Source organism: Phoenix dactylifera, chromosome 16 (assembly GCF_051530095.1).
Source record: "Phoenix dactylifera cultivar Ajwa chromosome 16, Ajwa_hap1_PhDact_Kaust_v1.1, whole genome shotgun sequence".
Classification (NCBI taxonomy): domain Eukaryota; kingdom Viridiplantae; phylum Streptophyta; class Magnoliopsida; order Arecales; family Arecaceae; genus Phoenix; species Phoenix dactylifera.
Genome location: NC_143205.1, coordinates 6,244,593 through 6,270,321, shown reverse-complemented (window position 1 = coordinate 6,270,321; position 25,729 = coordinate 6,244,593). Strand labels below are relative to the sequence as shown.

General features: G+C 40.3%; 1 protein-coding gene and 1 long non-coding RNA gene across 3 annotated transcripts; one reads left to right on the top strand and one right to left on the bottom strand.

Annotated features, from left to right (window-relative positions):
- The first annotated feature begins 298 nt into the window (after positions 1 to 298).
- LOC148699717 (uncharacterized) lies at positions 299 to 25,469 on the top strand. Its single transcript, XM_088713101.2, has 7 exons — positions 299 to 470; positions 23,488 to 23,661; positions 23,741 to 23,985; positions 24,095 to 24,298; positions 24,401 to 24,493; positions 24,582 to 24,683; positions 24,772 to 25,469. Exons 2-7 carry the CDS (start codon positions 23,496 to 23,498, stop codon positions 25,174 to 25,176), a joined length of 1,215 nt encoding a protein of 404 aa, XP_088569227.2. The 5' UTR covers positions 299 to 470; positions 23,488 to 23,495; the 3' UTR covers positions 25,177 to 25,469.
- LOC149751099 (uncharacterized) lies at positions 16,207 to 21,267 on the bottom strand. Of its 2 annotated transcripts, none has more exons than XR_016398650.1 (2): positions 19,121 to 21,267; positions 16,207 to 17,078 (listed from the first exon to the last, which is right to left on the bottom strand). It is a non-coding gene; the product is annotated as an uncharacterized LOC149751099 (long non-coding RNA). The 2 variants fall into 2 exon arrangements; XR_016398651.1 differs by having other exon boundaries at positions 19,990 to 21,267.
- Positions 25,470 to 25,729: the final 260 nt, after the last annotated feature.

The following is a 25,729-nucleotide window of genomic DNA, read 5'->3' as shown; positions in this document are numbered from 1 at the left end:
TTCTACATAGAGATGGCCATGGCTTCTGAGCTTCTTATTCTGTACCTCCTGGCCTTACCTTCTCCCTCTCTTCGTCATTGCTCAAACTAATGGTAGCGTAACCTAGGGCTCCTCACTGTCCACCCCAGAAGAAAACACTACATGGGCATTTCCGTCTAGAGAATTTGCCTTCGGCTTTTCCCGCATGGCTGACATGAACCACCTTCTTGTAAAATATGGTTTGAAAGAATTCCTGACAAAACAGACTCTTGATGGGAGTCGCCCTCGCCTTCTTCCCAATTTTGCTGGTGGGAATTCGACGATGCCGAGAGGGATTCCGGTGCCTCCCTCCATCCTTTTTAAATCACCCTCACCATCTCTTTGCTTCCCCATCAGAAACTTCAGTCTTCAGTGGAGGTCGCTGGCGTTTGCCCAAGCTTCGTCCTAAACAGTGTCCGCCACCGTTGCAGCCAAATACCGCCGGAAGCTAGGTAAGATCCCAAAAATCTTTTACTTAACCCTCCTCTGCCTCGTCCTTATCCCATGGATCTCGAATTCCGGCCAGCTAATTACTAGATTTTTGTTAGAAAAAGGGGGTAAACTTTTTCTACTCTTTTTGAAGTTTCCAGCCCTACTTCTTCTTTTTCTGGCCATCTTCATCGCCAACGCTCATCGCCGAAGCCTTTGTCTAGTCCCTCGCATTGGCTCATAGCTATGGTCGAAGCCCCAGCCACCGGATGCTATGGACTTATCAAGTTGAGGGTCGAATTCTTGTTTTCGTCTGTCTTTTTTCGGTTGATTTCTTCGCTGCTGGTCGTCTGTCATTGCCAGCCGACTTTCATAGTGGTCGACTGCCTTTCATAGTGGTCGATCGCCGGTCCTCCGGCCGGCAGTCACCACCAACGACCCATCCTTTCCTCTCTCTCTCTCTCTCTCTCTCTCTCTCGCAAGTCTTTCTTGTTTCTCGCTCTACACTATTTATCTCTCTACTATCTCTCAAGGTTTTGCTGGATCCCAACAGAGGACCCCTCTTCAGTGACCATGATCAACCCTAGCAAGGGGAGCTTTGACCCATGGCACCAAGCAGCGTGCAAGCCTCCACCTCAGACTCTTACACCATTTGATTCGGTTACTCCTGATCTCCATTGTGCCCCTTGTACTTTAATCTGGCTATGATCAGATGAAATTATTTTGATCGGACTGATTGGAATATCAAGCATTCTCACTTGGCTAGCCTTATGAAGATATTGAAACTTAGAATTTTTATTTTTAAAATAATTATAGCTAAATTTTTGATAAAAATATAATTTTAAAATATTAGCCTCCAAGGAGATATTTAGGGTTAAATTGAATTTATCGGTTTATTCAACTTGCAAGGTAAGTGATGCTTCACTTTTCTAGAATTATTGACAAATTATAAAATATTTTCTAACTTGAATTATTCATGATTTATAAACTTGATGTATAATATTTTATTATTAAATTTGCTTTTTTATAGAATATTATATCAAATGTGTTGATTTCAAAATGGATTATACTCCATTGATTTTGATATTGCGCAATTTTATATATATTTCAATTTGTAACATGAAACATATTTTTAAATAAAAAAAGCTTAGATTTGAAACGAATTTGGACTTGCAGTTTGACTATGTATGCATCAATACCCTATTAGTTGGGGTTATGCTCTGGTACATCAATATTTTGCTTGTGAGGGTTATGCACTGGTATATTGGCATTCAACTAATGAGGGTTATGCAATGCCTGTGCGGGCCTTCATGTCTTAAGAATAATATATAAAGTACTTGTCCAAGGCTGAGATGATAGACTTTGGTCCTCGAGGGCCATCGAGCCATGAGAGATATAGAGGTGGCCAACGAGCCTGAGAGATATAGTACTTATCTTTGGTTCTCGATATTGTTCAGTTCATGTGGACTATGATCCTTTTTAGGAGGCTATCAGGCCTTGCTCCATTGTACCTATTTGAGGTTGAAACCAAAGTCCTCAATCCATGGAGGCTATCGAGCCTTGCTCCATTGTACCTATCAAAGGTCAAGATCGAAGTCCTCAATTCTCGAGGGCCATTGTGCCTTGCTCTATTGTACTTGTCTGAGATCGAGACTAAAGTTGTCGATCCTGAGGGGCCACCGAGCCTTTTTGGTGGGCCAATGGGCCTCTAATCAATTGCATTCTTTTGGAGAACTAACACCCGGGGGATCAAGCTAGATGTGCCTCCTTCCATTTGAGCCTAGACTAAGCTAGAACTTTTTAAACAGAGGTATCTGCACCATTAAGATCGATAGTTCTTGTGAAACACGTACGACTTGTAGTACATTGGCTCTTTGGGCCGATGTTTAGAGAAACAATGAAACACAATTATATTGATGATTAGTAACAAAAGATAGAAAATATACTATCATGAATCTTACTGATTATGTGCCCCGAGGAAGTCAAAGTTTTCATGTCCGAGGTGCGTCCCTCTCTGAGCATCTTACGCTTGATTATTTGGCATAAGTTTCTCTCACGTTGTGGCGTTATCCTTTCAAGGAATTGGTTCTTCAGCTCGGACTGTCCTGGTATGTTGGACATACTCTACCTTGTGTGGGCCATGCCTTGCGAGGTCCCTGAGCAGCACGAGGGGAGTCATTGAGTCAGCATGTCTTGCCGCCTGCCAGCGGTGATGGCCTGGTTAGTAGATAGGTTATACCCCAGGTGGGTCCTGAACCCATGGCTTGGTGTCGCCTAGTAGCCGACTTGAGGCACTAGCTGGTGCGGTTTAAGCAAATAAAGTAGCGCCTTCACTATTAGCGATCGCTATGGGTGCAACTAGTTACAAGTTGCCGCTGGAAAGTAGTTAACCAGGGGGAGATCTCAGGTTCGAGTCCAGGTAAGAGCATAATTGCTAGGAGGGTTACTGGTCCCTGGGGGGATGCAGTAATGCCTCTTGACTCGTGAATCTGGAGATGCTCTGCCCTGCTCAAATAAAGAGTACATGGGGATGTACTTTCACTCAGAGCGGTCGCTTTTAGTGTAATGGTCAGCGCTTGATCCTGACAACTGGTATCAGAGCCATAAGTCTCGAGTTCAAAACCCAGGTATCACGCTGGGGGGGAATGTTGGACATTATCTGCCCTATGTAGGCCATACCTTGCGGGGTCCCTGAGCAGCACGGGGGGGGGGGGGGGTCACTAAGTCAGCATGTCCTGCCGCCTGCCAGTGGCGATGGCCTCGATGGCCTGGTTAGTAGGTGGGTTATACCTCTAGTGGGATCCCTGAACCCATGGCTTGGTATCGCCTAGTAGCCGACTCGAGACGCTGGCTGGTGCGATTTAAGGAAATAAAGTAGCACCTTCACTATTAACGATCGCTGTGGGTGCAACTGGTTACAGGCTGCCGCTGGAAAGTAGTTAACCTGGGGGAGGTCTCAAGTTCGAGTCCAAGTAAGAGCGTAATTGCTGGAAGGGTTATTGGTTCCTAGGGGGATGCAGTAATGCCTCTTAACTCGTGAACCTGGAGATGCTCTGCCCTGCTTTAATGAAGAGTACACGGGGATGTACCTTCACTCAGAGCGGTCACTTTTGGTGTAATGGCTAGCGCTGCTTGATTCTAACAGTTTCCATCATTTCTTTTTACATCTTTCCTATTATTATCATTCATCATGGTTGGAGGCACTGGACCTAGATCAACATAACTTTTAGTGACAGACATCGATTCTCATCGTTTTCAAAATCTTTAATAGTTTGGTCTTCTTGAAACACAACATCTCTGTTTCGGATAACTTTCTTATCAATTGGATCTCATAATCTGTAACCAAACTCTTCATGTGCATAACTCAGGAAGATACATTGTTTAGACTTGCCATCAAGCTTGTATCTCTCATCTTTATGAATGTGAATAAATGCCCTGCAACCGAACACTCTCAAGATATGACCATCTTTCCCAATCCACACTCTTTCTGGTACATCACCTTTAAAAGGAACTAAAGAAGAAAGGTTTATCAAATCTACTGCAGTTCTCATTACTTCACCCCAAAAGAATTTAGGCAATTTAGCACGAAAGAGCATACACCAAATTCTTTCACAAATAGTACAGTTGCTGAGTAATTGATTAATCCCTAACTTGGTTTTGATGTGCTAAAACATTTTGAGTGTATTTTTTGTTGGATTAACAGTTTTAATCAAGTATCTTCAGGATAACGATGCTACAACTTCAAAAGAATAAGTTAGAAATGGTTCATGGATCTTAGAGTCAAGCTTTGGAACCACTCAAGCATTTTTCAGAACTCGAGTCGACTTCCGGAAAGTTCGAGTCGACTCCGGCACAAGCATAGAGCATTGGCACACCTTCGAGCCGTCTCCACAAAGCACGAGTCGACTCTCTCAAAAAAATAGAAAGAGGTATTTCCGGTCGCAAAGCGCGAATCGACTCGAGTCAAGCGCGAGTCGTCTCCATTCTTCAGACAAAGCTCGAGACGACTCCCGGCAGTTACGAGATGACTCTTTTAGGCAGACAGAAAGTATATTTCGACTCGTAAAGTGTGAGTCGACTCGAATCAAGCGCGAGTCGTCTCCTATCCTACGGACGAAGCGTGAGTCGCCTCTTCACTAGTACGGGACGTCTCTCTCAGACAAAGATAGAAAACTTATTTTCGGCGGACGAAGATGCGAGATGACTTCCGAACTACGCGAGCCGACTCCAACAAAAAATCGATCGACAATCTGACAGAAGGATTCCCAGCAAGAGACGACTCCAGACAAATACGAGACGTCTCCTACTTTAGTCAAGCCGACTTCCGGACGGGCGAGATGTCTCCAACTTCAACGGACCTTTTTGTTAGAAATGACAGGCGCGACAGAACGGCTAGTTTTTGGATATAACGGCTAGTTTTTTCAAAACTAAGCTATAAAAAGATCCATTCAGAGTGAAACAAAGAGAGAACGAGAAAATCCAAATAAAGAGGAAAAGCAAATCAGTTTGAAACAAGGGCTCAAAGGATATTCAAAGAAAAATCAGGAGAAAGTAAGTCTTCATCTGGAATCCATTCTTTCTCCACACCAGAGCCTAAATAGAAGGATCCTCCATTGCTGTTTGATCTGGGAAGGGATCCAGAAGAAGAGAAGCAACGTCTCGATTGGCTAAAATCATCTGAGAAGCTTCTTTTTTCCTATTCATTTAAACTGTTTCATCTGCTTTCTTAGAAGCTTGTACTTAAACATTTATTCTCATATTTGGGTGCTTGATTCAATCAAGGGATTGAATCAGAAAGGTTTAGGTTATAGTTGGTAATCTGAGAAAAACCAACTGGGTTGGATTGTGAGCTCGTGAAAATAGTTGAATTGTTCTAGTTGGTGAGCTAGAGAAAACCAACCGAGTTCGTTGTGATCTCGTGAAAATAACAAGTTAGGTTGTGAGCTTGTAAGACAACCGTGCTGTAATTCTAGGATTATAGTGAAAATCTCAAGTGGAACTTGGGAAGTGGATGTAGGAGCAAGGGTAGCTCCAAACCACTATAAATCCCGTGTCTTTGTGCTTTGCTTTTCTATTATCTCATTGTCTTCATATCGCAAACTCACACATTAGATTAAGCACAAATTGAATTTCCGCATTTTTAATTAACCCCCAATTCACCCCCCCTCTTGGGCTGCCTACTGGGCAACAACAGTTCATTCTCTCAGTAACTCCATTATGTTAAAGATTTTAGGAACGTCATGATCTTGATGATATTTCTCAAATAAATCCTTGTATTTACCACCATTATCTGCACGAATATCTTTGAGTTGTCTTCCTATTTCTTTTTCAACATTAGTATAAAAATACTTAAATACATTGAGCACCTAGTCTTTAAATTTTAAAGCAAAGGCCCTTATTTTTCTAGACTGATCATTAATAAAAGTAACAAAATATAAAGCACCACCAAGAGTTCTAGCATCCATAGTGCAAACATTAGTGTGAATGAAATCCAAAACATGTGATCTTCTATAGGGAGAGGATTTATGAAATGCAGTGCTATATTATTTGCCAGTTAAACAATTATTACAAGTCTTTAGGAGCATATCTTTTATAGAAAGGAGTTTTTTTTAGCCAGAATATTAAGTCCCTTCTCTTTCATATGTCCAAGCCGCCTATGTCATAATTAAATAGAGGAGTCTTCAACTAAATTCATCTCTCCTCTGCACAATTTTGCTTGCATCATGTAAAGTGTGCTTAATTTCTTTCCTCTTACTACCATTAGAGAACATTTGGTAAGCTTTTATATTTCTTCACCGAAGTGGTTGTGGTAACCTTTGTTATTAAGTTCTCTAGTAGAGATTAAGTAGAGGCAGATATCTAGAGCATGTCTCACATTTTTCAACAATAGTTGACGCCTAATATTAGTTTCCAAACAAACGTCTCGCATGCTCACAATCTTAGTTACTCCATCATTTCTCATACTCACACTGCCAAAATCACCACCAGTGTAGGATTGAAGAGTTCCCACCGAGAAGTAACATGAAAAGAGGCACCAAAGGTAACACTCAAGTACAATCCTAATATGTAAGGTTTACTCAAGCTTCAACACAAATACTAACGGTATCACCATTAGATGTAATTATTGTTGTATATTCTTTTTCCTTCTTTTCTTCACCTCTCTCTCCCTTGATTGATCTATTTTAAATTTTCTAACACTCTCTTTTCATGTGCCCTAGCTTGCCACAATGAAAACATTTGATTTTTTTTTCTAAATTTGGACTGTCTCCTTGACTTATCATAGTTGTTAGAATTTTGCAAGATTCTAGTTTTACTCCTTCCTGCCTTTTTGTAACCAATGCCTCTAATTGTGTAGTCACACCATATTCTCTTCTTCTGGTCCCCTCATCAAGCACTATCTTTTAGAATTCTCAATGTTACTACACCATATTTTAAATTTTCTACACTATCTTTTTATGTGCCCTAGCTTTCCCCAATGAAAACATTTGATTTTTTTTTCTAAATTTGGACCGTTTCCTTGACTTATCATAGTTGTTAGAATTTTGCAAGATTCTAGTTTTACTCCTTCCTGCCCTTTTGTAACCAATGCCTCTAATTGTGTAGTCACACCATATTCTCTTCTTCTAGTCTCCTCATCAAGCACTATCTTTTAGAATTCTCAATGTTACTGATGCGCTCGCAAAAATACTTTCGCCAAACTAATCTTCCAAGTATAGGAGAATCGTACAAGTAGTAAATTCTCGGAAGTCCGAGGTCGAATCCTCAGAGAACGAAATATATATGAGATTATTTAGTATAATTTTAGATTAATTAATTCAATAAATTTGTGGATTAAGATGATGTTTTGCAAATAGAAAATAAATCAGTAAATAGAGAATCGAAGTTTGGATAGATTAAGATGGTGTAGGGATCCATAATCTCCTTTGATAATATCAAATTCATACGATAAATTCTATGATTCTTTTGTTTTCTTTAAGAATTATAAGCAGATAAAATTTAATTATGGAGTATGTTCTTGATAACATGATTTTTTTTTTAAGCATTCAACGTGCCTTATAACGTCAACGATGAATCAAATAATCGAGGAAGACATGTATCAATAAGTATAAATCATAAAAGAATTTTCAACATATAAGAATCATGACATAATTAAAAGATAAATCGTATAAAGCAAAGGATTAGAATTTACATCATGAACTCGGTACGCCAAAGGATCTCCCTTCACCCATCACCTAGGATATCAGCCCTCCATAAAAGAAATTAGCCTCCCCATGTTTTTTTTTCTATTCTTTTTGGAAACAGGGGATGCCTTGTTTTTTTTTTTTCTTTGAATGGCTGAGGCTCTGTTTTTTTTCAAATGAGATATCCCCTCAACCCTTCCCAGCTGAGAGGTATATCAAGCTAGCCTTCCCCCCCTTCCTCGCACGCGGTGGAAACGAATGGATAGGATGAATCTTGGGAGATTGTGGACGCGCTCGGAAGATCGCGATCGCTTGCATCGCGGGAGGCTTGCGGAGATGCTGGGAAGTGTGGACGGATTGCGATCACGGAAGCAATGGACGCGGGAGAACTGGCTCACGGACGCGGCAAGGATGCTAAGGTGCTTCCGAACGGCTGAATGAACACGTGGAAGCTTGGGAAGAGATGATTGCAGAAGGTTGAGATCTAGATGACACTACAGGAAAATTGGAAAAAGCCGACCCTTTTTTGCCGACGCTATTCACTCGCGTCGGAAAAAAATGCCCCAAGCGCCACATATCCTCACGCTTCAAAGAAGCGTCGGTAGCTTCCTCCCCAAATACAACTCTCCCGATCGATCCCTAGCCTGGCATCCTTTTCCACCTCTCCGCCTCCCCGAGTACCCACCCGATCGAGCCCTAGCTAGCCCTCCTCTCCGGCACGAGCGCTGCCTCCGCCCTCAAGCCTCCTCCCTCCTCTCTGGCGTCGACCGACCGGCCCTCAAGCCTCGAGCGAGCTTCACCTCCGCTCGAGGATCTTCCCGAGGATCTTCTCCTCGTCCCTCCTCTCCAGCTCCGACCGATTGGCCCTCAAGCGTTGATCGAGCTTCGCCTCCGCCCGAGGATCTTCCCGAGGATCTTCTCCTTGTTATTTGGAAGCGCCGATTCGAGGTATGCCCCCTTCCTCTCTGGTTTCTGTTGATTGCCCTGGTGCTTATATTCAAGAATTTACCTCACGAAGGTCTGCATCCAATTTTATAAGTTCTCTGGGATCCCATGAATGGACAGAACTTGCATTTTCTGAATGTCTGAAAGCATTTAGGTTACTGTTATTTGAGTTTGCTATGTTTTCATTGTTGGTCCATGCCTTCTTTCCTCACTGTACTAAATTCCCCTGTTTCCGAACTATGTTTTAATCAGCATGGATATGGTGTATTCGTAGGGTAGCATCATAAGAATGGATTTAAAATAACAGTCGGCATAGACTAGAATTAATTATATGGTCCACTAGCTACCTTGCTAAATTAGTTTTAGAGAAATAAAGATCTCTGTGGATGTTGTAGAAGTTTTCTATATGGTATGCATGATTCACCCAAGTAAATTGCCAGTCTCTGCAAAGTTCTGAAAGCCCAGGAGATGCAGATGGATAGTATTTAAATATGATCGCATTTTATTCTTTTTATTCTATCTACTTATTTGAACACTTGAAATAGAGATGAAGACCAGCTACTTTCTCAAAGTAATATTGTTCATGACATAGGAATTGTTTTACATGGTAGCATAAGTATCAAGTGCCAACATTTTTTTCGGAGTAGTAAATCTCTCATAATATGATCTCATTTCCATGACAAAGAAGTAAGAAAGCGTCCAAACCAATTTCAAGCGGCAATGGAACTGCCAGATGGATCGATTGCATCGAGAGAGTATTTCTTGGGTTCTCCTGCTCCAATATACATTTATGACATAACACGAGAAAAGAATATGATATGGCACAAGAAACCCACTTGTGCCTTTCCCTTCAAAGCAACTGCATTTAATGATAGGAATACGCACATACATATATATATATATATACATATACATATACATATATATATATATATACATATATATATATATATATATACATATATATATATATATATATATATATATATATATATACATATATATATATATATATATTGTATGTATATGTGTCATCTGCATATGAATGCTATATTTATCATCTGCATATGTATTGGATGTACAGATATATGAATGCTATTTATCAGAGTTATATATGTAGTCTTTTTGGGGGATGAACTATATGTTGTCATCTGCATGAGTGTGGATGAAGCAATGAGGTAGCTTGGCAGACTGGATAAAATGCAAGATGGTACCAGTGTCATTTATTGCAATGACACTCAAAACCTCATACTAATGCTTGATATAATAAAAGCTGGGATTCTAATAATGTAATAGATGCACAATCTGGCATATGCAAATGGCTATGATATAATCATCAAAACCTCATACTAATGCTTAGAATTGACAGAAAAAAATATGAAGATTTTCCATTAAATTTTTGTTTTGCTTGAAAGAGATAATGGGGGACTTTTGCGGGAAAGAAAGTGCCGAGGTTTGAGTGACAATTAGTCGTCAAAATCTCTTTCTTGATAGGCCCACCATAGATAGGTGTTCCTTGAATTCAAGCAGGGTTGAAGATAAATCCAGTTCCTTACAAACTATTCGTTATAGGTCAATATGAAGTTTTCCTCTGTTTTTTTTTCCCCTTTTTCTTCCTTTCCTTCAGAAAAATTGATTAGGATTGCTACACAAAAATTGCTTCTAGTAGACAGTAATAATGCATTACCACCAGAGTTTGAACCTTCCAGGGATAAGCTCTTGAAGGAGAGTGGTGCTAACCAGCTAACCTCATAGCTGTTTGGTAGAGATTCTAGTCTTAGAATCTCATGCTGTGACATGGGCAATAATGGCAGCACCCTTCTTTCACATAAATTGTTTTTTGAAATTTCTACTGTGGTTTTTCTCAAAAGGAAAAAAAAAAGGACTTTGCAATATGGTATTCTTTACCTCATTCTTTCTTGATTTCATCTAAATTGACCGAGCAGGTTAAATTATGAATGGAAACAATCTGTAAAGTATGGCTTCCCTCCTTTCAGGGTAAATAGTGACTGTGTAGCAGCCATTTGAAGTAATTAGATTTTCAATTCTACTGTATTTTACTGACTTTCTGCCTTGGATTATATGTCGATAGACTGGTATTAACAGGGTTGCAGTTCATGAATTGACATAGTTACTGGCTAGATATCCATCTCTGAGTTTTTTGTTTCTTTTTTGAAAAAAAAACCATTACAATCTGTTAGTTGTTTGATATTCTCATCTGGTAGTTTGGAATTTAATTAGCAATGTCCAGTCTCATATTAAGTATGAGTTAAATCGTAGGCAAGTTTGCATGTTAGTTTTTTTTTTTTTTTGTGGAAGAATGTTAATTATTTAATTAAAGTGAGGTCTTTATCATCTTTCTTGCCTTCATGGAAGTTATCTCCCAGCTTCTTACTCTGTTTTGAGGCTCCTGTGGCCAGTTAAAGCTTGCAATCCAGTTCACCAGCACATACGCATTGCTTTAGTTTGTGCTCCGCACACATGAAATTTTTCTGCTCTTGAGGATGACAACCTCAGGTTAGAAACATGCTTATGCTTAATTGTCTTTTAGAAGCCGTGCATCCTCTCTAACGCTCACCATATCCTGTGAAATTTCACTTATTTAGCAAGGAGTTATTTGCCAACGCACACAACAAGTGTTTGTAACGATCGATCATCCTGAGCCCATCCAGCCACTAGCATGAAATCCTACCAAAATTGTGTCCATCGTCTCGACATCCAATTTGAGTGTAACCCTCTCTGCCAATTGGGGCCTGAATGACACCACTCTACAAGCTGGGATTTTCTAATTTGAGGTTCCTGTGCCAGTGTACCCACTCGTGTGCTGCGTTTCTTTTGACAAGCTATCTTATGTAAGGATGCCAGTCTTTTTGAACAGAAGCTCTATATCTGTGGCTAGAAAGCTGGCATCTTTTAACTGTGGAACTTCTTCATGGCATCAATGGCAGAAAGGTACGCAACCATGTTGCCCAGATAGACAACCCAAGAGGGGGGGGGGGGGGGGTGAATTGGGTTTTAAAATAATTATTGCAATTAAATGGTTTGTGAAATACTAATTAATACTTTTTGCAAGTTGATTAATTAGATGCTATGTGCAGTGAATGAAATGAAAGTAAAAGATGACAAGACAATCACAAACACAATGATTTTATAGTGGTTCGGAGCTAATCCTTGCTCCTACGTCCACTCTCCAAGCCTCACTTGGGAATTCACTATAACCCCTCGGATTACAGCCGGTTGTTTTACAAGCTCACAACCCAACTTGTTGTTTTACGAGATCACAACGAACTCGGTCGGTTTTTCCAGGCTCACCGACTAGAACCACCCGATTGTTTTTCCGGGATCACAATCAAACCCTTACACGTTGGTTTCAACCTAGGCTCATCAACAAACCTTTACACCCTTGATTCAATCCCCTGATTGAATCAAGTAAGGACCAAATGGATAGAAAAACAAACAGAAAAATACAGCTTCTAAACAAGCAGATATTCAGCAATATAAATAAGAGAGAAGTTAAGAGCCCTCAAACAAGTTTATGAAGATGTAGAGGAGGGCTTCTCGAACTCTGGGTCTCCTCTTGAATGTCTTGAAGACTTGAAGGCTGAAGGAGACTTCTTTAATGCTGGGAAGAGTTGGTTGAATGGAGTTAATGGCCCTCTTCCTTCTTTTCCGTTGAAATCCTTTGGCAGATGAAGATTTCGTGTTTTCTTTGAAAGGAATATGACTTCTCTACCTTGCTACAGTTCTCTGTGGCTATTTAAGCCATTCTCCACAGAAACTAGCCGTTAGACACAATCTTCTAGCCGTTCTGCACATTCTGCACATCCTGACAATGTTTCCGTTGGGATCGGAGTCGACTCGCGCGATCTGGAGTCGACTCGGCTGCAGCAGGAGTCGACTCATGCTTTTCTGAAGTCGGCTCGGCAACTATTCTGGATTTGAATTAAAGTGCTCTTCTCGACTGGGAGTCGACTCGACTTAACCCGGAGTCGACTCCTCAAAGTCTGGAGCTGACCTGGCACTTTTGGAGTCGACTCATTCCAAGGAATCCATAGAGGTATTCTTCAACTTTGCTCACTCGAGTCGACTCGGAAATTCTGGGAGTCGACTCGGCGCTTAGAGTCCGAACTCCTGATCTTCTGTCTTTTGGCTCGTGCCGTCTTGGAGTCGACTCAGCTCTCAGTATCCGAAAAACAGTCTTCTATCTTTTTGGGGTAGCACTGCCTTGGAGTCGACTCGAACTGTCTTGGAGTCGACTCGCCTCTCAGAGACGAAAATACTGTCTTCTATCTTTTTGGGGTCGCGCTGTCTCGGAGTCGACCCGGGCTTTGCGGGAGTCGACTCGGCTCTTAGTGTCCGAAAGTTGCTCTCTGACTTTTGCCTTGTATTACACTGGGAGTCGACTCTCGCTTCCTTTGGAGTCGACCTGCCAACCATCGAAGTCGACTCGCGTTCCTCAGGAGTCGACTCGGCTCTCAGGGTCCAAAATAACTTCTCTGTCTTTCTGTCTGTAACTCCCTGGAGTCGACTCATACTACTCGAGAGTCGACTCGGCAAGCATCGGAGTCGACTCGCGCTGTTCAGGAGTCGACTCGCTGACAGGTTTTGAGTTGGATCTTTCGGTTCGTCTGTCTGTTCTCAGTCGGAGTCGACTCGTAATGTTCAGGAGTCGACTCGATCCTGTGCCAGTGCTTCTGATACGCTTGGAGTCGACTCGTAATATCCCGGAGTCGACTCGAGTCTCAGACTTTGGTTCAAATTGACTTCTTAACTTATCCAAAATGTCTTGAACCAAATCTAGAGACACTTAATCATAAATTTACAAGAATTTCACTGAAACACTAGATTGAATTCATTAGTAAACATAAGATATACTCAAATGCTTTGAGCTCATCAAAATCAAATAGGGTTATAATCAATCACTCCACAATCTCCCCCTTTTTGATGATGACAAAACATTGAGTATATGTAAAGTGAATTGCTCAACAAACAAGGAGATTTATAGTAAAATTTTAAAATGAATTCAAGTGTCTGGTTATTTAATTTATCCAAACCTGAAAGGTATGAAACAATAAATTTTGAAGTTAAAGCTCCCCCTTTCATTTGGAATTATATAAGCCTTCATGCAATCAATTGTTTGGCTTATATATATTTAATGATTTTGCTTTCTTAAAAAATTCAGATTCTCCTCCTCAACACATGCATTCAACTTTGTTTTGATTCTCTGAATTTTCTTTTAGTGCATTGAAGCTTTTGAACTAAAATTTTTGGTTTTTAGAGGAAAAATCTGTCGATTTGTTCTTAAGTATGATTCAACTAATCTCCGAATATTTCTTGAATAGATTCTGGAGATTCCTCCGTTAGGAGCCCCAACAGAGAGATAATGAGCCTCGAGGTATCGAATCCACTAAGAACAAATTATTGTGTGTTTTAAAAGTTTGCTTTTTATTGATTTTCATTGAGTCCCTTTACATGTCTATTCAATATATTTTCTCCCCCTTTTTGTCATCATAGCAAAAAGGAAGAAAGCACATCACACAAGCAATTAGAGATTAAATTTGCATAATATTGAAGAAAACTGTCTACTCATTGTATTAATTGTAGATGTAGGTACAAAGAGTAAAGCACTAAATACATGTCAAAATGAAAAAGCAGGCTAGGGTTTCTTCGAGGAGGATGTGGCTCCCTTGCCCAGTCTTGATTATTCCATAAGTAGACTGACCCCATCTGTGACGTTCCCTAGCTGCGTGATGATCGCCGAGGTGGCCCTATTGTGGATCGAGGAGAGCTCAGTCAGACTCGCCTGAAGGGTATCCAACTTGGAGATCAACACATTCGCCAGACGCTCGGCCCCCTGACTCTGGCTGCCCATATCGTGTCGGATGTCATCTCGCATCTTTCGTGTGTTGCTTGTGACATCGCTCATGTTTGAGAATTGGGCTTGTATCAGGCTTCTGACATTGTAGATTTCCTCCCTCAGATGAGCCGTCATCTCGGTCACGGCTGATAATGAGGGAACCAATGCAGAAGAGGGGGCAGTGGCTGGACCTCGGAGCTCCCTCAGTAGGTCATCCCGAAGATCCCGTACGATCTCCTGCCGCAACTCCCGGAGCTGCTCAGGAGAGATCTGGACCTCTATCGGCTGAGTGGGTGGTGCTGAAGAGGAGGGTCCGGCTGAGGTGGATGGTGCTGAGGTGGAGGGATAGATGGGAAAGTCAGAATCAGGATCAGGACTGGGGGAGTGTCTAGTAGTAGGTGTGGAGGAGGATGGTTTCCTGACCCAGGCTCCCTCTACCTTATGAAATCCAATCCTGTGAAGGGTTCCCTCACCCATGCGATCTGTGTATCGCAGTGCGCGAGAGGGTTTCCCCTCAGGAATAGGGATCTCGGACTCCCTAAAAATCAGGGTATACATCATCCCATATGGAAGGGTGAGCCTAAGTTTGTCTAGTGGCTCACATTGATATTTGTAGATCAGTTTAGGGAAGTTAATTGGGGTGTCTTGGAGAATGTAATACATGAGGGCTAGGTCCCTCTCGGATACAAAGTCAAAGCGGCCGGTCTTAGGAAACAGGGTCCTAGAAATAATACTCAAGAGGAGCCGCATTTCAACTGATAGTGAACTAGCGGACACCTCATCTAGTGGGGACTGGGGTGGACTCCCTAATATGGCTATAAGGGCCTCAGTCCTATCGGCCGGGTGAGTAGGAAATACCCCTACTTGGGGAAGATGTAGGATTTGTGCTATAAAATTCTCTGAAATGAATAAAGGGACACCCGCTACGGTTCCCTGTATTCCACCATTACCCCTAGACACTGTCCCATAAAACTCCCTAACTAACCCTGGGTAAGTGGGGAGATCTAGGGAGCAAAAGAACTCTAGTCCTTGGGCCCTCAACCTATCCCCTATAGTGAAGCCTTCCCGGGAGAGATAGTCGAAGTTGACATATCTCCCGGTGGAGACCGCCTTTCCGGCGCACGGACGCGAGGGAACCGGCCTCGGCGGGGAACGAACCGGAGGTTGTGGCCTCACGGGATCATTCCGAGCCTTGGACCATCGCCCGGCGCCGCTTGCGGACTGGGGCCTCTTCCGGCTTGGGACAACTACCTTACGAGGCATTCTAGACCTGGAGAGGGGAAAAAACCCTAATGGACGGAAGAAGCTCGACGGAAAAACCCTAATGGAGGTCGGAGACGAGGTCGGAGACGGCTCTAGGGTTTGTGAGCAGTGGAGGCGGTGAATAGAAGTGTTGATTAAATGCTTCGATTAGGGTTAAAACATCTATTCCCGACCGTGAGTCGACTCCAGTAAGTTGCGAGTCAACTCGACCTCGAGTCGACTCCAAAATATGCGCGAGTCGACTTCCCCTATGTTGCCATCGACCTCGAGTCGACTCCCGTCTGTGTGCGAGTCGACTCCCCCTCATGAGCCGACTCTGAAACGTATCCGAGTCGACTCGAACTCTGGCACGCACCTAAAAATCATGCTATTTTCGTGCCAAACAAGGGATAATCACTAAGTTTATGATCTGATTTGATGATCATAGATGATAAACTCTATCTTTAACACAAGCTAATCATCAAAATCAATGAACTAGAGGAGAACATCACTAGGATGGATCAATCACTCCTAATCCTCTCCTAAGCACACTAAATCGCTCTTCACTCAAGGGTTTTGTGAAGATGTCAGCTAGTTGATCATCAGTGCAAATAAATTGAAGTGTAACATCACCATTCAGTACATGATCTCTTATGAAGTGATGTCTTATTTCAATGTGTTTGGTTCTTGAGTGCTGAATTGGATTTTTAGTTAAGTTAATAGCACTTGTATTGTCACAATTAATGGAAATTTATCTTGTTTAATTCCATAATCTTCCAGTTGTTGTTTGATCCACATGATTTGAGCACAACAACTCCCGGCAGCAACATATTCAGCTTCAGCAGTAGATAATGCAACCGAGTTTTGTTTCTTGCTAAACCATGAGATTAAATTTTCTCCTAAGAATTGACATGACCCGCTGGTGCTTTTTCTATCAAGTTTACAACCAGCAAAGTCTGAATCTGTGTATCCTATTAAGTTCAGGCTAGATTCTTTAGAATATCATAAACCTATATTTTTTGTTCCTATTAGATATTTAAAGATTCTCTTAACTGCAATTAGATGAGATTCCTTAGGATTAGACTGATATCTTGCACACATGCATACACTAAACATGATATCAGGTCTACTTGCAATGAGATATAATAAAGATCCTATCATACCTCTATACATCTTTTGATCTACAGATTTACCTGATTCATCTTGGTCTAGTTTGCATGATGAGCTCATGGGTGTGCTGATTGACTTGTTTCCCTCCATATCAAACTTCTTAAGCATCTCCTTGATGTATTTAGCTTGATTGATGAAGATTCCTTCTTCAGATTGTTTGATTTGAAGCTCGAGGAAATAGTTCAGCTCTCCCATCATGCTCATTTCAAACTCACTCTGCATCAAGTCAGCAAATTCTTCGCAGAGGCGATTGTTAGTAGCACCGAAAATAATATCATCAACATAAATCTGCACTACTAACATATCTTTGTTTTTCTTCTTTAGAAACAGTGTTGCATCTACATTTTCCTTAGAGAACTCATGATCTAATAGAAATTTGCTAAGTCTTTCATACCATGCTCTAGGTGTTTGTTTCAAACCATAAAGTGCTTTGTTCAATTTATACACATGATTAGGGTATTGATGATTTTCAAAACCAGGAGGTTGTTCTACATACACCTCCTCATTAATATACCCATTTAAAAATGCACTTTTTACATCCATTTGAAATAATTTGAAATCCTTAGAGCATGCAAATGCTAGTAATAATCTAATTGCCTCAAGTCTAGCTACAGGAGCAAAGGTTTCATCAAAATCTATACCTTCTTCTTGATTATAGCCCTTTGCTACTAGTCTAGCCTTATTCCTAATTACAATTCCATTTTCATCAAGTTTATTTTTATATATCCATTTGGTACCTATAATTGAATATTCAGAGGGTCGTTCAACTAGGTTCCATACCTTGTTTCTAGTAAATTGGTTTAATTCTTCTTGCATTGCATTTATCCAATTTACATCTTTTTCAGCTTCTTCTATGTGTTTGGGTTCAAAATGTGAGACAAAAGCTAGATGGTTATTTAAGTTCCTAAGAGATGCTCTAGTCCTAACAGGTTGAGATGGATCATCTAAAATTAATTCCTTAGGATGCCCATGAGCATACCTCCAAGCCTTAGTCAGCCCATGATCCACAATAGCCTCTTGGCTTGATGATGCATTTCCAATTAATTTTTGTTCATCTTGTAATGTCATCTCATCAACCTTTTCTTCAAGAATTTCAGCTTCATCATCAAGATCAACTCTCTTGCTAGAAGAGATATCACTAGAATCATCAAAAACAACATGTATAGATTCTTCTATAACTAGGGTTCTTTTATTAAAAACTCTATAGGCTTTACTAGTTGTAGAATACCCCAAAAATATACCTTCATCAGATTTAGAGTCAAATTTACCTAGATTGTCTTTCCCATTATTATGAACAAAACACCTACATCTAAAGACATGAAAATAGTTTACTTTTGGTTTTCTGTTTTTCCAAAGTTCATAAGGTGTTTTCTTTATAATGGGTCTCAATAAAACTCTATTTAATATATGACATGAGGTATTAATGGCTTCTCCCCAAAAGTACTTAGGGAGGTTACTTTCACATAGCATGGTTCTAGGCATTTCCTCTAGGATTTTATTTTTCTTTTCTACAACTCCATTTTGTTGTGGTGTCCTAGGTGCAGAAAAATTATGAGTTATTCCCTTTTTACTACAAAACTCATCAAATAAATGATTTTCAAATTCGGTTCCATGGTCACTTCTAATAGCTATGACTGAAGTATCTCTAGCATTTGTTACTTCCTTATGAAATTTCTTAAAAACTGAAAATGCTTGATCTTTATGAGCTAAGAACATGACCCAAGTATATCTAGAAAAGTCATCTACAATAACTAGACCATATTTATTTCCTCCTAGACTTGTGGTTCTAGTTGGTCCGAATAGATCCATGTGTAGTAGTTCTAGAGGTCTAGAGGTAGAGACACAATTTATGGATTTAAAGGGTTCCTTGATTGTTTGCCATATTGACAAGCTTCACATATTTTATTCTTTTCAAACTTTAGTTTTGGCAAACCTATCACGGAATCTCTTTTAACTAGTTTTGATATTGTGTCCATACTTGCATGACCTAACTTACGGTGCCATAACCAACTAGCATCATTATCCTTAGTTTCATTAACAACTAAACATGGGTTATGTTTGGCAAGATCCTCAAGGTCTACTACATACACATTCCCATGTCTTATTCCTTTAAAAACTAAACTATTGTCATTTGAGTTGGTTATGATGCATAAGGATGGTTTGAACAAAACATCAAAACCTCTATCACACAATTGACTAATGCTAAGTAGATTATGTTTAAGACCATCAACATATCGAACATTATCAATAAAGGTTGAAGGGGTAATTTGTACTTTACCTATACCAATGATGTGACCTTGATTATTGTCTCCAAATGTCACAGCACCTCCCTTCTTAGGCTCAAGGGTGAAGAATTGGTCCTTGTCACCCGTCATGTATCTTGAGCAGCCACTATCCAAGTACCAACAATTTTTGTCGACCTTGGCTGCAAGACACTCCTACACAAGCAAATCATACAATTTTAGGTACCCAAGCTTTCTTGGGTCCTTCATGGTTAGTAATGTTGGTTCCTTTTGGAACCCAAATCCTTTTAATTTTTCTTTTAGTTTTTTCTTTTCTATAATCACACACATTTGCTTTATGTCCTAATGTTCCACAGCAAAAACATGTTATTTTCTTAGTTTTGCTTTTCCCTGCTTTAACAAAGAAATTACTAAGGAGTTTTTGCTTATTTTTAGGTTTATACCCTAAACCAGCTCTATTGAACACAGCTCGTTGACTATTAAGTATCATTTCTAATTTTTCTGAGCTATAAGTAAATTTTTCTACAAAAGGCTTGTACTTTTCAAGTTCTAGTGCCAATTTTTATTTTTCTGTTCTTAGTCCATTTAGGTCTTTTGTAAGACTCTCTTTTAAGATTTGTTTATTATTTTTAAGTTCGAATATTTCTTTGGTCAGCCCTTCGTTATCTTTAGTTAAGGTATTAGTCTTTTGAATTAAGATTTGGTTGCTTGTCTTAAGTTCTGAATTTTCTTTAATAATAACATCTTTATCCTTAACTAATGTATCATACTTACGGAGGTGAGTTTGATTAGTTAGTTTTAGTTCTTTGTTTTTAAGGTTTATTGTCTTATACTCGTCCATTAATTCATTGAAGGCATCATATAACTCATCGAAAGTAAAGTCTAAATGTGTTCCGGATGTTACCTCATTGTCGTTAGCCATAAAACAAAGGTTGGCCTTTTCTTCTTGTTCCTCATCCGATGATGATGATGATGTGTCGGAGTCCGATAGGGTGGAGACAAGGACTTTCTTTTTCTTGTACTTGCTCCCCTTCTTCAGCAAAGGACACTCAGCTCTGAAGTGCCCCGGCTTCTTACACTCATAACATCCAATCCCCTCATTTTCTCTTTCCTTACCTTTATCCTTGTGATAGGAATTTGAGGGGCCTCTCCTTTGATGAGAGGACTTCTTCCGGTTGATGAATTTTCAGAATTTTCTTACAAGGAGTGCCTCATCATCATCTCCCTCATTGTCTTCCTCTTCACTGCTACTGCTGCAAGACACATCTTTGTTAGTGGAAACAGATTTTAGTGCTATTACCTTTTTCTTGTGAGAGGACTCTTCTTCATTGTGCTGTTTCATCGTTAGCTCATGCGTCATGAGGGATCCAAGTAGCTCCTCGAGTGGCAGCTTGTTTAAATCCTTAGCCTCTTGGATTGCCGTCACCTTGGCTTCCCATGACCTTGGTAGACAACGAAGAATCTTCCTGACAAGCTCACTGTTAGTATAATTTTTGCCAAGGCTTTTTAGGCCATTGACAATGTCAGTAAATCTAGTGAACATGCAAGTGATTGTTTCATTAGAATCCATCTTAAATAATTCATATTTATGAACTAATATATTTATTTTGAATTCTTTTACTTGATTTGTGCCCTCGTGGGTCACTTCAAGTCTATCCCAAATCTCTTTTGCAGAAATGCAAGTAGAGACTCTATTGAATTCATTTCTATCTAATGCACAATAAAGTACATTCATTGCTTTGGCATTTAGTTGTGCCTTCCTAATGTCATTGTCATCCCAATCCTTTTCAAGCTTGGGTATGGTGACACCCTCTACATAAATGGATGGGATGTATGGTCCATTTAGAATGGTGGTCCACATCTCATAGTCTTGGGCTTGGATAAATATTCTCATCCTAACCTTCCAATATGAGTAGTCGAATCCATTAAAGAATGGAGGTCTATGTGTGGACTGGCCCTTAATGTGAGAAGATCCAAATGGGGTTGTCATTTTGATCTTTTACTCTTTGGGTAATAGAGTTCTGGCTCTGATACCACTTGTTGCCCAGATAGACAACCCAATAGGGGGGGTGAATTGGGTTTTAAAATAATTATTGCAATTAAATGGTTTATGAAATACTAATTAATACTTTTTGCAAGTTGATTAATTAGATGCTATGTGCAGTGAATGAAATGAAAGTAAAAGATGACAAGGCAATCACAAACACAATGATTTTATAGTGGTTCGGAGCTAATCCTTGCTCCTACGTCCACTCCCCAAGCCTCACTTGAGAATTCACATAACCCCTCGGATTACAGCCGGTTGTTTTACAAGTTCATAACCCAACTTGTTGTTTTACGAGATCACAACGAACTCGGTCGGTTTTTCCAGGCTCACCGACTAGAACCACACGATTGTTTTTCCGGGATCACAATCAAACCCTTACACGTTGGTTTCAACCTAGGCCGTTAGACACAATCTTCTAGCCGTTCTGCACATTCTGCACATCCTGACAATGTTTCCGTTAGGATCGGAGTCGACTCACGCGATCTGGAGTCGACTCAACTGCAGCAGGAGTCGACTCATGCTTTTCTGGAGTCGGCTCGGCAACTGTTCCGGATTTGAATTAAAGTGCTCTTCTCGACTGGGAGTCGACTCGACTTAACCCGGAGTCAACTCCCCAAAGTCTGGAGCTGACCTTGCACTTTTGGAGTCGACTCATTCCAAGGAATCCATAGAGGTATTCTTCAACTTTGCTCACTCGAGTCGACTCGAAAATTCTGGGAGTCGACTCGGCGCTCAGAGTCCGAACTCCCGATCTTCTGTCTTTTGGCTCGTGCCGTCTTGGAGTCGACTCGGACTGTTTCGGAGTCGACTCGGCTCTCAGTATCCGAAAAACAGTCTTCTGTCTTTTTGGGGTAGCGCTGCCTTGGAGTCGACTCGAACTGTCTTGGAGTCGACTCGCCTCTCAGAGACGAAAATACTGTCTTCTGTCTTTTTGGGGTCGCGCTGTCTCGGAGTCGACCCGGGCTTTGCGGGAGTCGACTCGGCTCTCAGTGTCCGAAAGTTGCTCTATGACTTTTGCCTTGTATTACACTGGGAGTTGACTCTCGCTTCCTTTGGAGTCGACCTGCCAACCATCGGAGTCGACTCGCGTTCCTCAGGAGTCGACTCGGCTCTCAGGGTCCAAAATAACTTCTCTGTCTTTCTGTCTGTAACTCCCTGGAGTCGACTCATACTACTCGAGAGTCGACTCGGCAAGCATCGGAGTCGACTCGCGCTCTTCAGGAGTCGACTCGCTGACAGGTTTTGAGTTGGATCTTTCGGTTCGTCTGTCTGTTCTCAGTCGAAGTCGACTCGTAATGTTCAGAAGTCGACTCGATCCTGTGCCAGTGCTTCTGATACGCTTGGAGTCGACTCGTAATATCCCGGAGTCGACTCGAGTCTCAGACTTTGGTTCAAATTGACTTCTTAACTTATCCAAAATGTCTTGAACCAAATTTAGAGACACTTAACCATAAATTTACAAGAATTTTACTGAAACACTAGATTGAATTCATTAGTAAACATAAGATATACTCAAATGCTTTGAGCTCATCAAAATCAAATAGGGTTATAATCAATCACTTCACAAACCACTTTCAAGGCATCTTTTAACTGTGGAACTTCTTCAAGGCTGTCTCTCTACAACGTGTGACTAGTGAACTTTGAACCACATCGTTAAATTCTTTAAATTGTTCTAATAAATCTCTTGTGATATAGCTTTTACTTCAGAATTGCATAATCACATTGTGCATTGTATGCCAAAACAATGCTGATTGCACTGCTAGCTCCAGTCATGTAATTGATCATGCAGTGCTTCAGGTTCAGTAATGTCTAGAAAGAACGCATATTCATCTCTTGTCTATGGGAAAGGTAGTGTAATAATTTTATCCTATCCATTTTTTATATAATTTTTGCCATTCATTGTGATTATCTGATTCTTTTCCCAATTTCTCCCTACTTTTCTCTGCAATGTAAATTTTGCATAAATCTACTCTCGTTTACAAGCTTCTTATGCTTCTCCTTTATAGGCAAGTAGAACAATCCTTTGATACTACTTCTACGCGAGCGACTAAGGTCTAGTTCACTTTTAAACCAAAGCTGCCCTTATTTCGCTGCATGGTTAATAACTATCTGATTTTGCCATCAGACTTGATACAGGATTATTAGTTGCTAGATATTTATTTTTCTTGGCAACTTTCTTCTTCATAGTTGTGAAATGGTTAGTCCCCACACTCTTTGTCCTACATTATTGCTTGTCTTTTTCCTGCATATGCTAATTTATCTGGTTGAATGAATTATTGTGTTCTCTTTTATTAGCAATTCATTTAGTATAAATTTGTCAATTAACTAATATTAATTCTTTTTTGTGCATACCAGGTAACAATATGCCCCGAGGAAAACGATTTAGAGATGTGGAGTTCCAGCATTCTCAGGTCGGATCTTCTTCTGATCAGTCCCTGCAGTTCCAGCAGCCATGTGAGCACCAGCAGCGCGAGCCTCCTGCTGATTGCCTAGGGGAGGATGTTGCTATGGATGAGCTCTGGATCCAGGGTAATTCGATTCAAAGTTCATATTTTATGTTCATATTTGTCTTCAATTTTTAAAGGCATATTTTATTTAATTTTAATAGATGGACAAGGGACGGTGAGAACGAGACGAGGACCCACTCAAGCAAAGGATGTGTGGCAGCTTCGTGAGGGTGAGAAGATCATCATCCGATGCAATAAATTAGGGCAGCCCATCAATAGAGTTGGAAGTCTTCTATCAAGCTTTTTAGGATCGGTTGCACGCAAGGGTGAGCGGTGTTCGCTCAACTATACGAAGTGGAATGAAATGCTTGCTTCGTATAAGGTTGAGCTTCTTAGACTTATACAGGTAATGAACTGAATTTATTCTTTTTAATTTGATACCTCCTGTATGTTAATTTGCTTACTACCATAATTTTTGATTTAATATTTTTATAACATTTTGACACTTGTTGTAGGGTAAGTTTGTACTCCCTCCAGAGAGCCATAATTGGGTGCTAAAGTCCCTCAACCGTAAATGGAAAGAATATAAGGCGAAGTTGAAGACAGACTACAAGCGCGAAGGTATGACAGAGGAGGAGGTTGCTCGTGTTTGTCCTCCTGATGTATACCCTCAGCAGTGGAGGGAGCTTGTTCACTACTGGTTTTCTGAAAGAGGACAGGTCTCGTATATTGTTTCAATATCTTATATTATCTTTATTATTAATATGGATTGCAAATATATACATTGAATCATATTATACTGTGTACTTTTATTTTGGCAGACATATTCTAATATTGGTAGAGCTGCACGAGCATCTCAAGCAGTTCCTCATACTTCAGGCTCGAAGAGTTATGCGAGACGTAGAAATGAATTCGTAAGTTCTTTTGAAACTCTTTGAAACTCTACTAACATATAGCACTATCATGATATATAGTTTGCCAATATACTTTTTGTATGTGTAGATAGAAGAGCATGGAAGGGAGCCTGGTGAGGTAGAGTTTTATAAGATGACTCACACCCACCGAGATGGCAGCTTTGTCCGGGACGAGTCGAGAGATATAGTTGTATGTATTCATTTTTGCTTTGTTCAGATAAAAAAATTTTAAATTTTTTTAAATATTAATGTGACATTGTTTTTTGAGAGATATATAGGAAAGAGCTACAACTCTTATTTTAGAGCGTGTCGGGGAGTCATCATCATCCGATGCGGCCAGTCGCGTCGAGGCTCAGGTCTATATCGAATTAATGGGCCCAGAACGTTATGGTCGAGTGAGGGGTTATGGTGTTGGAGTTACCCCCACTCAGTTGTCTGCAGTGAGCCGATATACCCAAGATGCTAGACAAGGTAGTAGCACTGCAGAGGTTTGTAGTCTGAAGGCAGAGATGGCACAGATAAAGCAGTCATATGAGACAAGGATAGAGGAGATGAGTCAGAGTCATAGGACCGATATGGAGGAGTTGAAGCAGAGCCAAGAGTTGAAGATACAATCTTTGCAAGATCAGCTTGACCATATTTCATCTTTTTTACAGAGATTTGTCCCTTCGGTAAATAACTAAATCTATATTTTATGTAATTATAGTATACTCTTGTACGAGCGTAATGATTTTTGTATTCTTAGTTTCTAATTTTTTTTTTTCTTGTAGGTTGCTGATACTTCTACTCGTAGAGATGATGATGCCGTCGACCCTTGAGATCTCGTAGACTGTTTATTTAGGAATTTGCTATGTATGTTTTTAATATTTTTAAAGTACAATGTAATCAAATATGATAATATGATTAGCTTTTAATAAAAAATTTTGTTTGTGATGTGACTTTTGTGATGGGATAATAGGTTGTGTTTGCTGTGCTGGAAAAATTTGTTTTATAAATTTGTATACAGGTTTAACATTTCTTTTTATGATTTTTTTTTTTAAAAAAATCTCTATTGCCGACGCTTAAAAGCGTGGGCAATAACACTATCCCGGCACAGGCACACCGACGCATAAAAGCGTCGGTAATCCTTTGCCGATGCTTAAAAGCGTCGCATATAGAGCCTTTGCTGACGCTTGTTGACCCCCTAATAGATTTTGATGAATACAAAACACTAGAGTAAAATTCCATTATATCTTA

Excerpts from the sequence above, each read along its gene's own strand:
- LOC148699717 (XM_088713101.2), top strand. The coding sequence starts at position 23,496 with ATGCCCCGAGGAAAACGATTTAGAGATGTGGAGTTCCAGCATTCTCAG. Across the intron at positions 24,299-24,400 it reads GGTTTTCTGAAAGAGGACAG|ACATATTCTAATATTGGTAG; the intron begins GTCTCGTATATT and ends TTATTTTGGCAG. Across the intron at positions 24,684-24,771 it reads ACGAGTCGAGAGATATAGTT|GAAAGAGCTACAACTCTTAT; the intron begins GTATGTATTCAT and ends AGAGATATATAG.